At 38.8% G+C, this 14,682-nt stretch overlaps 1 protein-coding gene across 1 annotated transcript in view; it reads right to left on the reverse strand.

Moving 5' to 3' along the window:
• LOC122805934 (extracellular calcium-sensing receptor-like) overlaps positions 1–11,720 on the reverse strand; it is a 167,192-nt gene extending 155,472 nt beyond the window's left edge. Inside the window, exon 1 of the mRNA XM_044076178.1 lies at positions 11,617–11,720. Coding sequence (XP_043932113.1) covers positions 11,617–11,720 — 104 coding nt within the window. The remainder of the gene's footprint in view (positions 1–11,616) is intronic.
• Positions 11,721–14,682: the final 2,962 nt, after the last annotated feature.

Here is a 14,682-nt window from a genome sequence, read left to right on the forward strand (position 1 = left end):
CTTTGAATTCTTCTTACTTTTGGTCAAAATTGTTTTTCTTTTATTAAAAAGCTTGTTGATATTATGACTCTACCATGTGGATTTGTTTCTGGGGATTGCCCTGGACTTGTTCATATTGGGTACAGCTACATCTATGTAACTGTTTATGTGATGGTATAGTGTGGAGGTATACATTTCTGAGCATTCAGTGGAGTTAATTGGTTTGATGGGGATTTGAAGCTTGCTAGTGAATCACTTAAGTGTAGGTAAATTGTATTAAAGACATTTGTAAAGGTACCTTGGGTGGATGGGATCTCTGGCTTCAGTTTTATTTTGAAGGAGACTGTTTTAGAATTGGATCTAACAAGTGCTGAAGATACACAAGGGATGGTGCAAGATGCTCCCATTCCCAGCCTATAGTACCTCGTTATGAGGACTGTTCCTCATTCTGAGTCTGAAAAAGTCCATGTTCCTTACATATGCATTTTGAAAGGAACTGTCGCACATTTCATTTTAAGAATTTGTTTAACTGGTATATAAAATAAATAATATTAAATCACATCAATTTATCAATAGAACTTCTTTATAAAGTATCACATTTTAACAACCATACTGTGAGCTTCCTAGCAAGCTGTTAATAAACTTTAAGTTTTCCATATTTTGCTAATGTGTTTCACATTATCAGATGCAGTGTTCCACATTTCTGAAATGGAAGGTTGAGAGCTATAGATTAGATTTACCATGGCACCCTTAGGCTGTAGTGTATGTTAATGTAAAGTCAGAATGAACATTTTATTGTAAGTTATCCAGATGCTTAATAAACCAGATAAGACAGCAGGTGTCACACTGTAATATTACCATAGTGTATGGGCCCTGATATTGCAGTAGTATATGTGGTAAAGGGAAGTGACGCTCCAACCAAACCCGTAGCAAGTAAGGAGGGTGCCAAGGCCCAAAACACCACCATGTAAATGATATAAAGGGCCAGCACCAATGGAGGTTGCCCAAAAATGTAATTTAATGAAGATAAAAAACTAAATTCAACTAAGGGTTATAAATTACCTCCAAGTCAACACAAAAGTGCCATATATAAATAAGCAAACCAGTTTCTGCTATGCAAGCCTTCTTCAGTGCATGATTCAAACAGTCAAAAACAGGAAACACATCAGAGCATAGATTTATATAACACTTGCCAATTGAATAATTAATCATTAATTAATTCCCATTAAAGGAATATGCAGTAACCTACTACTAGGCAATGGATTCTTATTGCAAGGAAATTAAAAATGTTCATTCAAACCAGGACTAAAAATATCCCCCAATTTGATTATCCGTTTCCTTTCTTTGTTATTTAAAATAGTATGCCATCCATTTTTGTGGGATCTATCACCTATAATTCTATCAATAACTGTAAAATGGAATGATGTAGATGGGTACTTGAGTCTATGTTTGTAAAGTGCACTAGAAAGTTTATGATTCCTAATGTCACTGGTATGTTCAGAAATCCTAATCCGTAATGGTCTGGATGTATGGCCCACATAAAAAAGCTGAACAATGGCAGGTGGCCAAATAGACCAACCAATCCGAACCACAGCTGGCAAAAAAACCTTATGTTGAAGACCTTGTTTTTTGTTGGGACAAGTTAATTCCTTAATTTTAAGGACCCTGACACAATGTGTGCAATGACCACATGGGTAAGTACCACACAACTTACCACCCATAAGTGTATTTTGTGTGTGTCCAACTGTAACCTTAGAAGTATGTTTATAGTGGCTCAAAATTGAGGCCAAATTCCCTCCCCGCCTAAAGGAGAAAAAACATCTCTGGCCTTTCTTAGATGCTGATTTAAGGTCAGATTGTAAAATGTTCAAATGTTTCTGAATAATGTCCAGAAAAGGTTTCGTATTTCGTCCATATGTAGTGGCCATCCTTAAAACATCTTCATCTTATGATGGCATCCTTAACCACAGCTGCATCACAAACCAGCAACCAGGAGGACAACCAGACTGGCCTTGGGGATGTGCAACCCTCATAAAATGGGCAGTTCATCTTTGCCTAAGAGGACTTAGAAATCAATCTGGAGTTAGAGACTTGAGCTGGAGGGCAAATGTTTAGAACTATAATGAGCAGAGAGGCTGCAGCAGGAGAAACAAATGAAATTAGAAGCAGCAGAGAGACTGAGACCTCTGGAAGCTGAAGAAAATGAAGAAAATAAAAGACAGAGACAACATGAAAAAGAGATGCTGACTCTTTGCCAGGGCCATGGAACCTCAGAAGCAATAAAGGTCAGTAAATTTCTTCCACAATTTACACAGGGTGATAATTTTGATAGTTTTATTCATATGTTTGAAAGGGTTTGTAAACAGTATAATGTTAACTAAGGGCTCTAGGTATGGTTCCTGACCCCCTTACACCATGGCAAAGCTGTAACTGCTGTTTCTAAATTGTCTGATACTGATTGCTTAAATTATAATACAGTTAAAATTGTTTATTAGAGTGTTTTAAGTTAACATCTAAAGCTTATAGAAAAAAGTTTTGTGAGCATAGGTGCAAGGCAGATGAAAGTGTTAAGCACTTATTTTCATAGGCGGCTGAGTGGGTGCCAGGTCACCAATTATTAAGGGATGGCAGACCTTTTGGTTAGGGAACAAGCCCTTATCACTTTGCTGCAGGACATTAGAATCTGGTTGGCAGATAGAAAATGTAACACCGCAAATGAGTTGGGGGAAAAGGGAGACCTATACCTAGCATGCAGGGCATCACTGCACAGGAAAGGGATACCCAGTGCTGCACATGAGTCTAAGGGAACCCATGGTGGGCAGCCTAAACCATCCCAACAGAGTTCACCAGTAACAGGGGAAGCCACTAGTTCATATACATGGCCAGTATCAAGAGTTAAATGTTTCAAATGTAACCAATGGTGTCTCATAGCATATAGATGTCTATGAAGGCAAGGTGGGGAACAAAAGGTGGGAGAGACAGCAAGTGGAATGACAGAATGCCAGTGATAAGTTGTTTGCAGACAGCAAGGGTACCAAACTACCATAAGAGGATATATCCTATCTTAGTGTATGGGGAACAGGCCACTATTAAGAGAGACACAGCTGCTGACCTAACCATTGTGAAGCCTGCAATTGTTAAAGAGGAGCACTACTTACTTGGGCAGTCTACTCCAGTCAGAGCTGTAGGAGGGACACCATTTCAAATACCTTTGGGTAGGGTTCACCTTGACTGGGAGGAAGAAAAAAGGAACAAGCAAGTAGGTGTGTTTGAGAATATCCCTGCTGATGTCCTGATAGTTAATGATTTTGATAGTGCAGTACCTTGTGTGCATGCAGTTATATGCAGTCAGGCTTGGAGACAAGCATATGGGCCTGGTAGCTTGGGGTGCACCCAGACAGACCACACACTTGAAGCTAGGACTTGTGAGGTGGCTACTTCATGGAGGGAGCTACCTTGTAGCAGTGAGACTGAAGGTGAACCACAGCTGCTTGTGGGTATTGATGTTCCCTTGGACAGAGTGACTGCAAGGGCAGAGGTGAGTAGTAGTACCCAGGCTGATAGTGAGTCACCACTGTCAGAGGATAACAGACTTCCTGTGGAAGGGGAGCTGGGAAGGGTTGCAAAGAGAGAGTTGAGACAGGGTCAGCTCTCAGACCCTACATTACAAGGCTTGTGGGAGGTAGCCTGGGAGGCACCTAATTCTCAAGGAAAGGGGGAATCTGTATACTGGGGCAAAGGGTTACTGTACAGAGAGTGGACCTCTGAGGCAGGGCTAGAGGGTGAGAGAATACAGTAGTTGTTAGTGCCCAGAGCCTACCAACTGGCACTTCTAGCCATAGCTCATGACATTCCCTTTGCAGGTCATATAGGCATAAAGCGTACCAAGAGACATATTATGCAGACCTTTTATTGGCCTGGGATTTCCAGGCATGTAACAGAGTACTGAAGGACCTGTGAGCAGTGCAAAAGGTAGGCAAGGCAGGAGACGAGGTCAAAGCTCCTTTGATACCTTTGCCTGTGATTGAAGAGCTGTTTCAGAGGCTAGCTATGGATAGTGTGGGGCCTCTTTGACTCCAAGTTCCACAGGAAAGAAATATATCCTAGTGGTAGTAGATTATGCTACCAGATACCCTGAGGCGGTGGCTCTGTCCTCCATTGATGCAGAAAATGTGGCAAATGCTTTGTTAAATGTTTTTAGCAGGATAGGTTTCCAAAAAGAAATATTGACTGACAGAGGTGCCAATTTCATGTCAGATCTGCTGGTTTGTCTGTGGAAGCACTGTGGAGTGAAGCACCTAAACACCCCACTACCACTCCCAGATTAATGGTCTTGTGGAGAGGTTAAACTCTACACTAAAGACCGTGCTATGGGCATTTGCAGACCAGTTTAAGAGGGAGTGGGGCAAATGTTTGCCCCATCTGTTGTTTGATTACAGAGATGTGGCCCAAGAATCCACAGGTTGTTCACCCTTTGAGTTGCTGTATGGGCATAGGCTGAGGGGTCTTCTAGATTTGATTCATGATGAGTGGGATGGTGAGTGTGAATCCCACAAAGAGTCTATTGAGGCATACGTCCTAAACCTCAGGAAAAGCCTCTGGGAACTCATGGACTTTGCCCAGGAGAACCTGGCAGAAGCCTAACAGCAGAAAAAGGTCTTGTATGACAGGAATGCTCAAGCTAGAGAGTATGCTGTGGGGCAGCAGGTTATGGTTCTCATTCCTGTCAGACACAACAAGCTGTAGGCAGCTTGAGAGGGACCTTTCAAAGTGCTGAGAAAGGTCAGTGATGTTAACTACATGGAAGAACTGCTAGGCAGGAGCCAAGGACACAAATTGTACCATGTTAACACCATGAAACCTTACCATGATAGAAAGGCCCTGGTGCTAAGTATTTGCAGTAGGAGGCAGAAGGAGTTTAAGGGGGATCTATGGCTGCAGCAAGGCAGCCAGCAAAATCCCAAGTCACTATGGTGGAGCCTAGGGTTTCAGGCATATGATATGACAGTGCAGCAACACAGTGGGGTTAGCAATGCCAACACAGATGGGCTCTCAAGACAGGGTATGGGGTAATGTATTTCCAGATAGGCTCATCCCACTCAAGCAACATTTCTCAAAGGTCAATTGAAAAACTAGCTTGGGTCTTCAAGGGGGGAAATAAGTGTGACAAAGGGAATTACTGCAAGCACAACTATCTGGAATTTTGTAAATAATTGTATATCATTTGTGAATATCAACATGATTTATATAAGATGCTTGTGTTACAATTATATTAGAACTGTATGTCATGTATATATCAAACTGGTTTGTACAGATATGTGTGTTAAAAAGATATTTTATAAAGTGCTTGTGCTTAAAATGTAACCACAGCACAGTGTGCCCGACTGGAATAGAACAAAAATGTACATGCACTATTGTAACTGTTTAAAGGTATATATTTTAACAGTACAAACTGGAATGCAGGAGGTTAACTTCAGAAAAACAGCTGAAATTAAATTACTTTATGGCTGCCCAATAAAGATGGTATATTTTAGTTTTCAATAAGCTAGAGACAAAGAGTCTGTGCTGAGAAGTTTTCTGTATTGTCTTTAGGGTGAAATAATTACTAGTCTTGAAATATGGAGGAATGTAATTGTTTTATGACTTCATCTGGGATACAGTCAGATGACAAGAAATGATGTAATTCTGCAAGCTATCCCAGCAGTAGTATTTGATATATTAATTTAAAAAGTCTCTTAGAGAGACAGAGCATTGTGTCTTGGACCTGACAAGAATCATTCACCACATCTGCCTTGCTCTAAAAGTAAGTTTCTAGGATACAGTAACTCTCTTAGATACAGTCAGGAATATAGTAAAGCTTAGTTTAGATATTTTTCTGTATTTATTTTAGACTGTCCTGCAATGTTGTTTTAAATATTTCCGGTGATTTTGAACTCTGATGTCACTGTGAATATATATTTAATATTTTCTTGTTATTTTATTAATTATTAGTAAATATATTTAAATATTTCATTGTGGCTGATCTGTCTAGAGATATTTAAGTTTTGAGATTACTTGCATATTTATTTGGTGACACTGTGTGGGCCACTCCTAATAACCTTGCTCTTGGTCAAACTACCATTTGTATTAATATTAATAATACACTGTAAGATTGGACGCCCTTTGTTAAGGGCCTTAAAGTAGCTGATAAGGAGTTGACTGGTGGCAGTGATAACTACCTTATAGTCTGAGCAAAAAGGGGCATAGCAAGTAAACCTGTGCCCTCCTTTCCCAGGTGTGTGCGTGTGTATTAAATCAAACCTCAAAGAGTGTGTGTGTCAGTTACTTGGGCAGGGACAGGAAGCACTGAAGATGGTGCTGAAGGTCCTGGCTTGGCCACTCAGCTGAGATCTCAACTCTATAACTGTGCCAGTGAGGAGGTTACTGGGGATCTGGAGAAAGAGGGATAAACCAGCCCTGGACTTACTGTGGTCTCTGTGTGCTCTTAAGGGAAACTGAATTTGATGCAGAGGCATCAGTAAATATTGTGTGTGTACCTGTTATCATCCCACTGTACATCCCACACTGTCACCAGTGGTAAGGTTTGAGGTTCCTTTATTACTGGTCCAGTGGTGGGGCATCACACATACATTTTTTTTTAATTTCTCCAAGTCTTTTGGGTTTCTAATACCATGATGGCAATGGACCCCATTCCTAAGTCAAAGTGTGATTAAAGTTCATGAAATTAGTATTGTTTCACTCTTTGATGTTAGCCAAAAGTGCTCTTTGTAGCACCCACAATGCGCCCAGTAATGACTCCTTCTGCAACTCGTACGGTGTTACATGAACTGGTAACATATCTAAATACGATTGTAAATTCTTTTTTATAAAACAAGTTGCTCCTACTCTATTGGAACTGTCTGGGTATCTTTCTTCCACATGGCTCTCATTTCTGCCTGCAGATCAAGGTATTTTATGACTTTGTGTCTCTCTGTACGCAAGACACTGTAGTCACTAGGTGTGGTGATTTCAATGATCAATGCTACTTTTGTCTTCTTTTCTTGGACCACTATATCCAGTTTTCTAGCATCTATCTTTTGGACTGTTGGTATTGGGTGATCCCATGTGATGTAAACTTCATCATTTTCCATGATTCTCTGTGGCTCATGTTTTCAGTGTTTTTCAGCTACTTCAGTACCACAATGTTTGCACAATCTCCAGTGTAACAAATTCACCACATTTTTATGCCTTTCAGTATACAGTCCCTCTGCCATTAGAAAGTCGCAACCAGCAATAAGGTGTGTGACTGTTTCTAATTCAGTTCCACAAAACCTACATATGTCTGTTTCTCCCACATGTTCAGTGGACTTAATAAACCAGCGTGTACATAGCCCACTATCTTGGGCTGCCAATATTAACCTTTCATTTCTTGATGTAAATTCACCTCTCTTTAAACCATTCCTACATTCGTTCTGGATCAACATGAGGTTCTTCCAGAAGTTTCTATACTTGCAACTATATTTATGTTTTTCCACATTTCTTGCCTTCTCAACTGGTCCATCACCTTATATACTTTCTTTTGTTTTTTTAGCATATTCAGTTGCTGCCTGTTTTTTATCCACTTCTGGTTTGATTTCCATTCCTGCTTGGCGTTGATATGCTCCTGCTAAATTAAGCAGAGATGTCGTCTTAGATTTATTCTCCTCATGTTTCAAAACTTTCACCACATTTGAATCTTGTGAGGTCAGTAGATATGTGTGAAGTCCCACAATTGCAGATCTATACATGTAATCAATTTCAAGGAGGCCCATCCCTCCTTCAGAACAGGGAATATATAATCTTGATATACACTAATTTTTATAAATCATTTGGTGAGCATGAAGCATCCTTCTTGTTTTAATATCCAATCTATCCAAAACTTTTTGGGGCCAGTCAGTCACTCCAAAACTATAAGTTAGGACAGGAAGAGAAAACTGATTTATAGCTTGGATCTTGTTCCTAGGTGTCAATGCTGTTTTCAGGATTAATTTAAGTCTTCTAAAGTACTCCTTACTAAGCTTTATTTGCACTTGTTCATGTTTTATTGCTGATCCTTCACCAGTTCCCAAGTATTTATACACCCCCTCTTGCTCAAGTTCTTTTATATCAAATTCTTGTCCCAAACTGATGTGTTCTTGGTGCTGCAATTTTCCTTTTTTAAAGGTTGCTTTTGCACATTTATCAAGACCAAATGACATTGGTCATGGGCGGCACAGTGGTGCAGCGGTTAACGTTGTCGCCTCACAGCAAGAGGTTCTGCTGGGGTGCCTTCTGTGTGGAGTTGCATGTTCTGGTTTCCTCTGGGTACTCTCTCCCACATTCCAAAGACATGCATCTGGAGCGTTTCTCCCCGGGCCTCCGCTGAAAACAGGCTCTGTGGAACCTAGTCGGACATTCCCGGTCAACAAATGTTAAATAAAATAAATAAACATTCCAATATCATCTGAAAAAGTTTTGACAACTTGCAACTGTGCTTTCAGTTCCTCATCTGATGAGCTATACAATTTTAAATCATCGACAAAGAGAAGATGAGAAGTCATTAGACTTTGTTGTTTTCTAAAGCCAAATTATAGCCATGGCCTAAGCTGTTAAGTAAACAGCTTAATGGGTTAATGGCAAGGCAGAATAGCAAGGGTGACAGAGAGTCACCCTGGAATATCCCCCTTTGAATTTTTATCCCTGGGATAATAATCTGTCCTTTTACATGGCTTAATTGTAATGTGGTCTGCCACTGTTTCATGGTTAATGCAATGTAGTCAATCAGTGTAGGGTGTATCTTATATATTTTTAAGCACTCTTTTATCCATGAATGTGGGATACTATCAAATGCTTTTTTGTAGTCAATCCATGCCATACATAGGTTCTTCCCCTTCTTACAGTTATCCACTAACAACAAATGGTCCTGTGTTCCATATAACTTTCTTTTATTGCCCTTTTGTTCTACTGCCATAATTGAGTTTTCTTCTAAATGACTATAAACTCTGTTGGTGTCAGTTCCCGTGTATATTTTGTACATTGTCAGAAGACAAGTTATTGGTCTATAATTTTTAGGTTAGCTTGCAGGTTCACTCTTAAGTAAGAGCATTGTTTTTCCTGTTGTTAACCAGTGTGGTGTATGTTTGGGGTGTGCATATAAATAGTTCTTACTCATGGATAAATCCTCATGCAAAGAAGTTAATACTTTAAGCCAAAAGTTAAGTACTGCATCTGGGCCTGGGGTTTTCCAGTTAGAGGCTTTTCTCAATTTGATTCCAATCTCTCTGGCTGTTATTTCATCTCATTTCATATCCTGTACCTTTAAACTTCTTATTCTTTCCTTTACTACTTCTATCCATTTAGCATCTTGGTTATGTCCCACATGATCTTCATAGATACTTCTCCAAAATGTATCTACTTCCTCTTTTTTTGGCGGTCTATCAATTCCTTTTACCTTATTTCCCAATTCTCTATAAAACTTTTTTGGGTCATCAGTAAATTGTTTATTTTGTGCTTTTCACTTATATTTATCTTCATATCTTCTAATTCTTTACGCCTGTTTTGAAATTTTTAGTTTGTTATCTCCAATAGTGCATTATAGATACTGATCTGTTGTAATACTGTGCATTGCTTTTATCACATCTATCTTTCTTAATATCTTTGTTGATCTGTTCCCTCTTCTATAATCTTCTAACAATGATACTTCTTGTCTTAACTGCTTTATAGTTTTATCTATTCAATATTTCCATTATGGTATTCTCTTTCGCCCCCTCTTTTCCCTTGCTACCCTATGTTCCTGTGGTAGAACTTTATCAGTTATTAATTTAGCAGCACAAGTAATATATTCTGTTTACTTCTGTTATATTGCATGGATCTCTATGAACAGTCCTAATTACTGTGTCAATTTGTTTTATCAAGCTTCTGACTTTTGAGGTTTTAATAACTTTCTGCAGTCTATTTCTCTCATTGGTCTTGATATATCTATCTTTGTCTATTAAATCAAGCAACTCTTCTCTTAACTCCTTTTCTTACATACTGAGGGTACATCCCTTGTTTTCCATTTCCTGTTGGCATTCTATATAAAGTTCTATATCATCTTCCTGTGGCACATTCTCTTCAATTTCATCCTGTGTCATCTGTTGTTCTGTCATATGGGAACTCACTGGCCTATCTCTCCTCAACATTGACTGCATCAGAGATTCCACAGTTTCCTGTTCCTTTCCTTGCTGTCTAGCTTCATGTGAATGTTTATACTGGTTTCCTGTGGAAGGCTCAAAAATATCTTGATATGGCACCTGACCAGTTACTTCCTGTTCCACTGGTTTCCCCTTAATTTGGATATCCATTGCTCTCTCCTGTTGTGGTGCTTTCTGCATTTGATTTTCTACACTGAATCCTTCTCCTTGCAGTTGTTCCATTACCTCAATTTCTATTAGTTTGACTTCTCCATTAATCATCTCTTTTTCTACTTTTCCTCTTAGTCTTCTTATTTTTTGTATTGTAAAGTTTTCCATATCTGGATTCCTTTGCCTATATTTTTCTTCAAATATGTTTGGTGCTGCTCTTTTTGTATTAGTTAGTTTTGCTATCTCCTTTGCATAAATATTACACCATATTAAATCTCTTTTCCTTTCCCCTGTCCATATTTCTTCTTCACATGTCTCCTGACCTTCTTGCTTTTCCTTATTCTGGGGACTCACTCCATCATGCTGTGATGTAGTCTGTTTTAGACCTTCTACATTAAATCCTTCACTTCGCAGGCATTCCATAACTTCAACTTCTATTTCTTTAACTTCTGCTTTACTAATCATCTTTTCTACATTGAACCTTTGTGCTTTTAGTCTTTTAGTTGTGAAATTTTCCATATCTGAATGCCTTTGCCTGTATTTTTCTTCAAATATCTTTGAGACTGCCTTCTCCATATTAGTTAACTTGGCTTTCTCCTTTGCATAAATATTGCACCTTATCAAATCTCTCTTTCTTTCCCATGTCCATATTTCTTTTTTACATTTTTCAAATATCTCTAGGTTTTATTGTTTATATTTTCTCTCTTCCTCAGAGGCTTCTTTTTTCGAAGAGATCAAAGTTACTTGATTTATATACGGTTTTTCGAAAATCTGTTGTATTAATGAAAACAAATTTTTATTTGAATCCTGTAACAGTTTTCCTGTGGAAGTATTTTTCTTTCCTCTAATTTCTCTCCTAATCATTTTGTATATCTTGTGTCTGGAAATTCTGGGATTTTTGTGTTATAGTAACAGTACATAATTTCTTTCTTGTCCTCAATAGTCCACTCTGTCATCTTTATGGTTCTTCTTTGGTCAATCAATTTTTGTCGTTTTTGTGGACTGCTACTTCCTTCTACAACAGTGGAGCCATCCTCCCCCTGAGCCTGGCCTGGCCCCATTGTAGGAATGTTTCCATATTTTGAGGATTCTACACTGTCATTTTTTCCAGTCCTGGCACCAGTGTGTCTACCATGATTGGGCACTTTTTTATCCTGGGTCTTGTTCACCCAGCTATCTTTTTTTATTTTTGATTTACTTCTGTCCATGATATATGCTATATAAATACAGTCTATATATCAGTGTCACCTTGGTGAGATTTTGTGAAAAACAGGGTCCACCTTGTGAAAGTACTCACCAAGACTTGAGTTTGAATTTGATTTCAGCACTACTACACTCCTTTGCTTGCTGACTTTTCATCTCTCCATCCGGACCCTTCATCTCTCCATCTGGACCCTTCATTTTCATCATACATTCCTTATGAGTAAACCAATCATATGACAAAAGACAGCAATTGGGAATTTTAAATAATAAATGACTCTTTAAACCTAAACTTAAAGGCTATATCTCAAGGAGGTAATCTGCCAGTACCTCCTTCAGACATAATAGTTAAATCAGGTACAGTGTGTCAATCCAGTTTGGTAATTTGTTCATTATATGTTGTCACTTAGTTAGCCTCAACTGCAGAGGTTTAAGCTTCATGTGTCACAGTGACTGGTACAAATACCTTATTTACTACATAGATATGTCAGTAAAGTGCATACAAACTTTAACGTATCATGTGTTCCTTGATATACCCTTGATTTTCTGTATGTGTCCAAAACTGTTGATTGATTATATGTTTTGACTTGCATATCATGTCCCAGCATATGAATGAAAAGAGTCTGCAGACCAGTCTACTTAACCTGGTCAACAAATACAATAAAATAAATACATTTTAAAATGGAAGCTGAATAGGGAGACTTGATCATTTGTAGAGATTTTAATGCAAGAACATTGTTGTATGATTCACATATGGGATATATGAAGAGAGAAAAAGTAAACAATCATGAGGTTCATATGTGAACAACAGAAAAAATTATTAAAACTAATGAAGAAGATAAGCCTTTGAATGCTATCCATAAATGTATATATCCCATTTTGTTTCATTTCTCCACTGAGGAAGCAAAAATCAATAATAGATTATATTATGACAGATATTAATGATTAATTATTTTCATTGTGTGTGTGAGAGGCAACATATTCCACCTCTATGTTCTTCGAAAATGACACTATTTCATGGATCTGAGTGTCATTTTGAATCTGCATGAACAGAATAAACATGGACTGAGAGGAAAGGAACACAAAACTAGGCTATATCTTTCTTGTAAAATAGTAGTTAGTATTTTGACATCTGTATGAGATTGTGATTATTTATTAATTATTTAAAAAATGGCGGCACCCTGTGAGGCAGCGGCTGCATCAGCTCATCAGGGAAAAGTGCTTAATTTTTCTCCTTTTTCACTCAAAAATACAAGAAAACCTGGTTCTGGGCTCTTAAATGAAAATACAGGAGTGCACAGTAGACAGAAATCCCTGAAGATCAAGCATAATTCATTGCCATGCTGCTGGACTGCTGTTCTATTGTCTGCAGAGTCTGCCTACTGCAGTCTCAGATCTGTACGAGTTAAGTATCTTAACTCTGCATGCTGCTAAGTGCCTGAAACATGAGATGGGAGGTGCTGGAACAGGCTGGATAAGTAATAAAAGGAAAAGATGTTAACGAACAAGAAAATGAGGATATAGGGCTGGTACTGCTGCTAAACTAAAGGCAAACCCTCACAGGCCTGCACTGCCCTCATAATGCTTGCAAATGTGCACTCTCTTGACAACAAGATACTACTTAAGGATGGAACTTTCTTCCAAGAGCAAGGTGAGAGACATTTGTTTAATTATTATATTAATTTAGGTAGTGAGACATGGCTAGTGGCTACAGAGCAATAGCAGTGACAATGCTGTTCGTTTAGAGACTTTCACAATGTAATGTGCAGACAGAAGGCAAGCACTGTGTGGAAATGTTAGGGGAGGAGGAGTCTGTATTTATGTTAATAACAGATGGTACAGTAACTGTGTGGTCATTATGTCTCACTGCTCTGAGAATCTGGAGTTTCTGTCTACAAAATGTAGACCTTTTTACATTCCCAGAGAGCTAAATGGAATCTGCATTATAGTGGTGTACATCCCGCCTACTGATAACACAAATGAGGCAATCACAAAATTGTACCAGTCTACCTGTGACATGCAGAATGAACACACTGAGTTTGCTCATGTGATAACTGGTGATTTTAATCAGACTGATCTAAAGTTAGTACTCCCCATTACTACCAGCATATAAACTTTCCAACAAGGGGTAGGAGTACTTTGGATAAAGTGTACACCAATATAAAGCAACCCTACAGAGCAGTGTGGTATCCATACATCAGCGGCTCAGAATATGTTTCTGTCATGCTGGTGCCTGCTTATAAACCTGCTCAGGTCAGGGAGAAACCCACAGTGAAGCAGATCAGGATTTGGCCTGTAGTGGCATTATCAGCTCTCCAGGATTTTTTTGTATGTCCTAACTGGAACATTTTCACAAACCAGCACATCGACAAGATGAATATAATGAAGCAGTGATGGCTTACATCATAAAATGCATTAATGATGTCACAGAGATCAGAAGCATCATCACAAGACCTAACCAAAAGCCATGGCTTACACGTAAGGTCTATGATCTTCTGAAGGCATGAAATTCAGCATTCAGGGCAAATGACAGGGAAGCCTTAAGTGTGGCAACAGCAAACCTGAAGAAAGGCGTAAAAGCAGCTAAGAGGTAATATGGGAGGAAGGCAATAAACCACTTCAAGGACGTGAGGGATACTAGTTGGTTGAAGCAGGGTATAAAACAAACTGCACATTATAAAACAAGAGCTGCACAGTATGATTATAACGCTGACTTCCTAGACAGCCTGAATACCATTTTTGGAAGATTTGAGGAGAGGAACACCACAATTGTGCAAAGGTTACACACAGAATAGTATGATGCAGTACTCAGCCTTAACCCGATAGAAGTAAAAAGGGTGCTACAGAAAGCCAATCCCAGAAAGACGGCTGGTCCAGATAATATCTTGGGTAAGCTGTGCAGACCAACTATATATGGTACTCACAGATATATTTAACACCTCACTTTGCTTAGCAAAAGTGCCTTCATGTTACAAAGTAAGAAATATCATCTCTGTACCCAAAAATGCCTCACCCACCAGCTTGAATGATTTCAGGCCTGTTGCACTAATATCCACAGTTATGAATTGTTTTGACAGGCTAGTCAAGAAACACCTGTCAGCAGAACTACCATGAACTTTTGATCCACTGCAGTTTTCCCACAGAGAAAACAGATCCACAGCTG

Source organism: Protopterus annectens, chromosome 7.part0 (assembly GCF_019279795.1).
Source record: "Protopterus annectens isolate FY-2018-M chromosome 7.part0, PAN1.0, whole genome shotgun sequence".
NCBI lineage: Eukaryota > Metazoa > Chordata > Ceratodontiformes > Protopteridae > Protopterus > Protopterus annectens.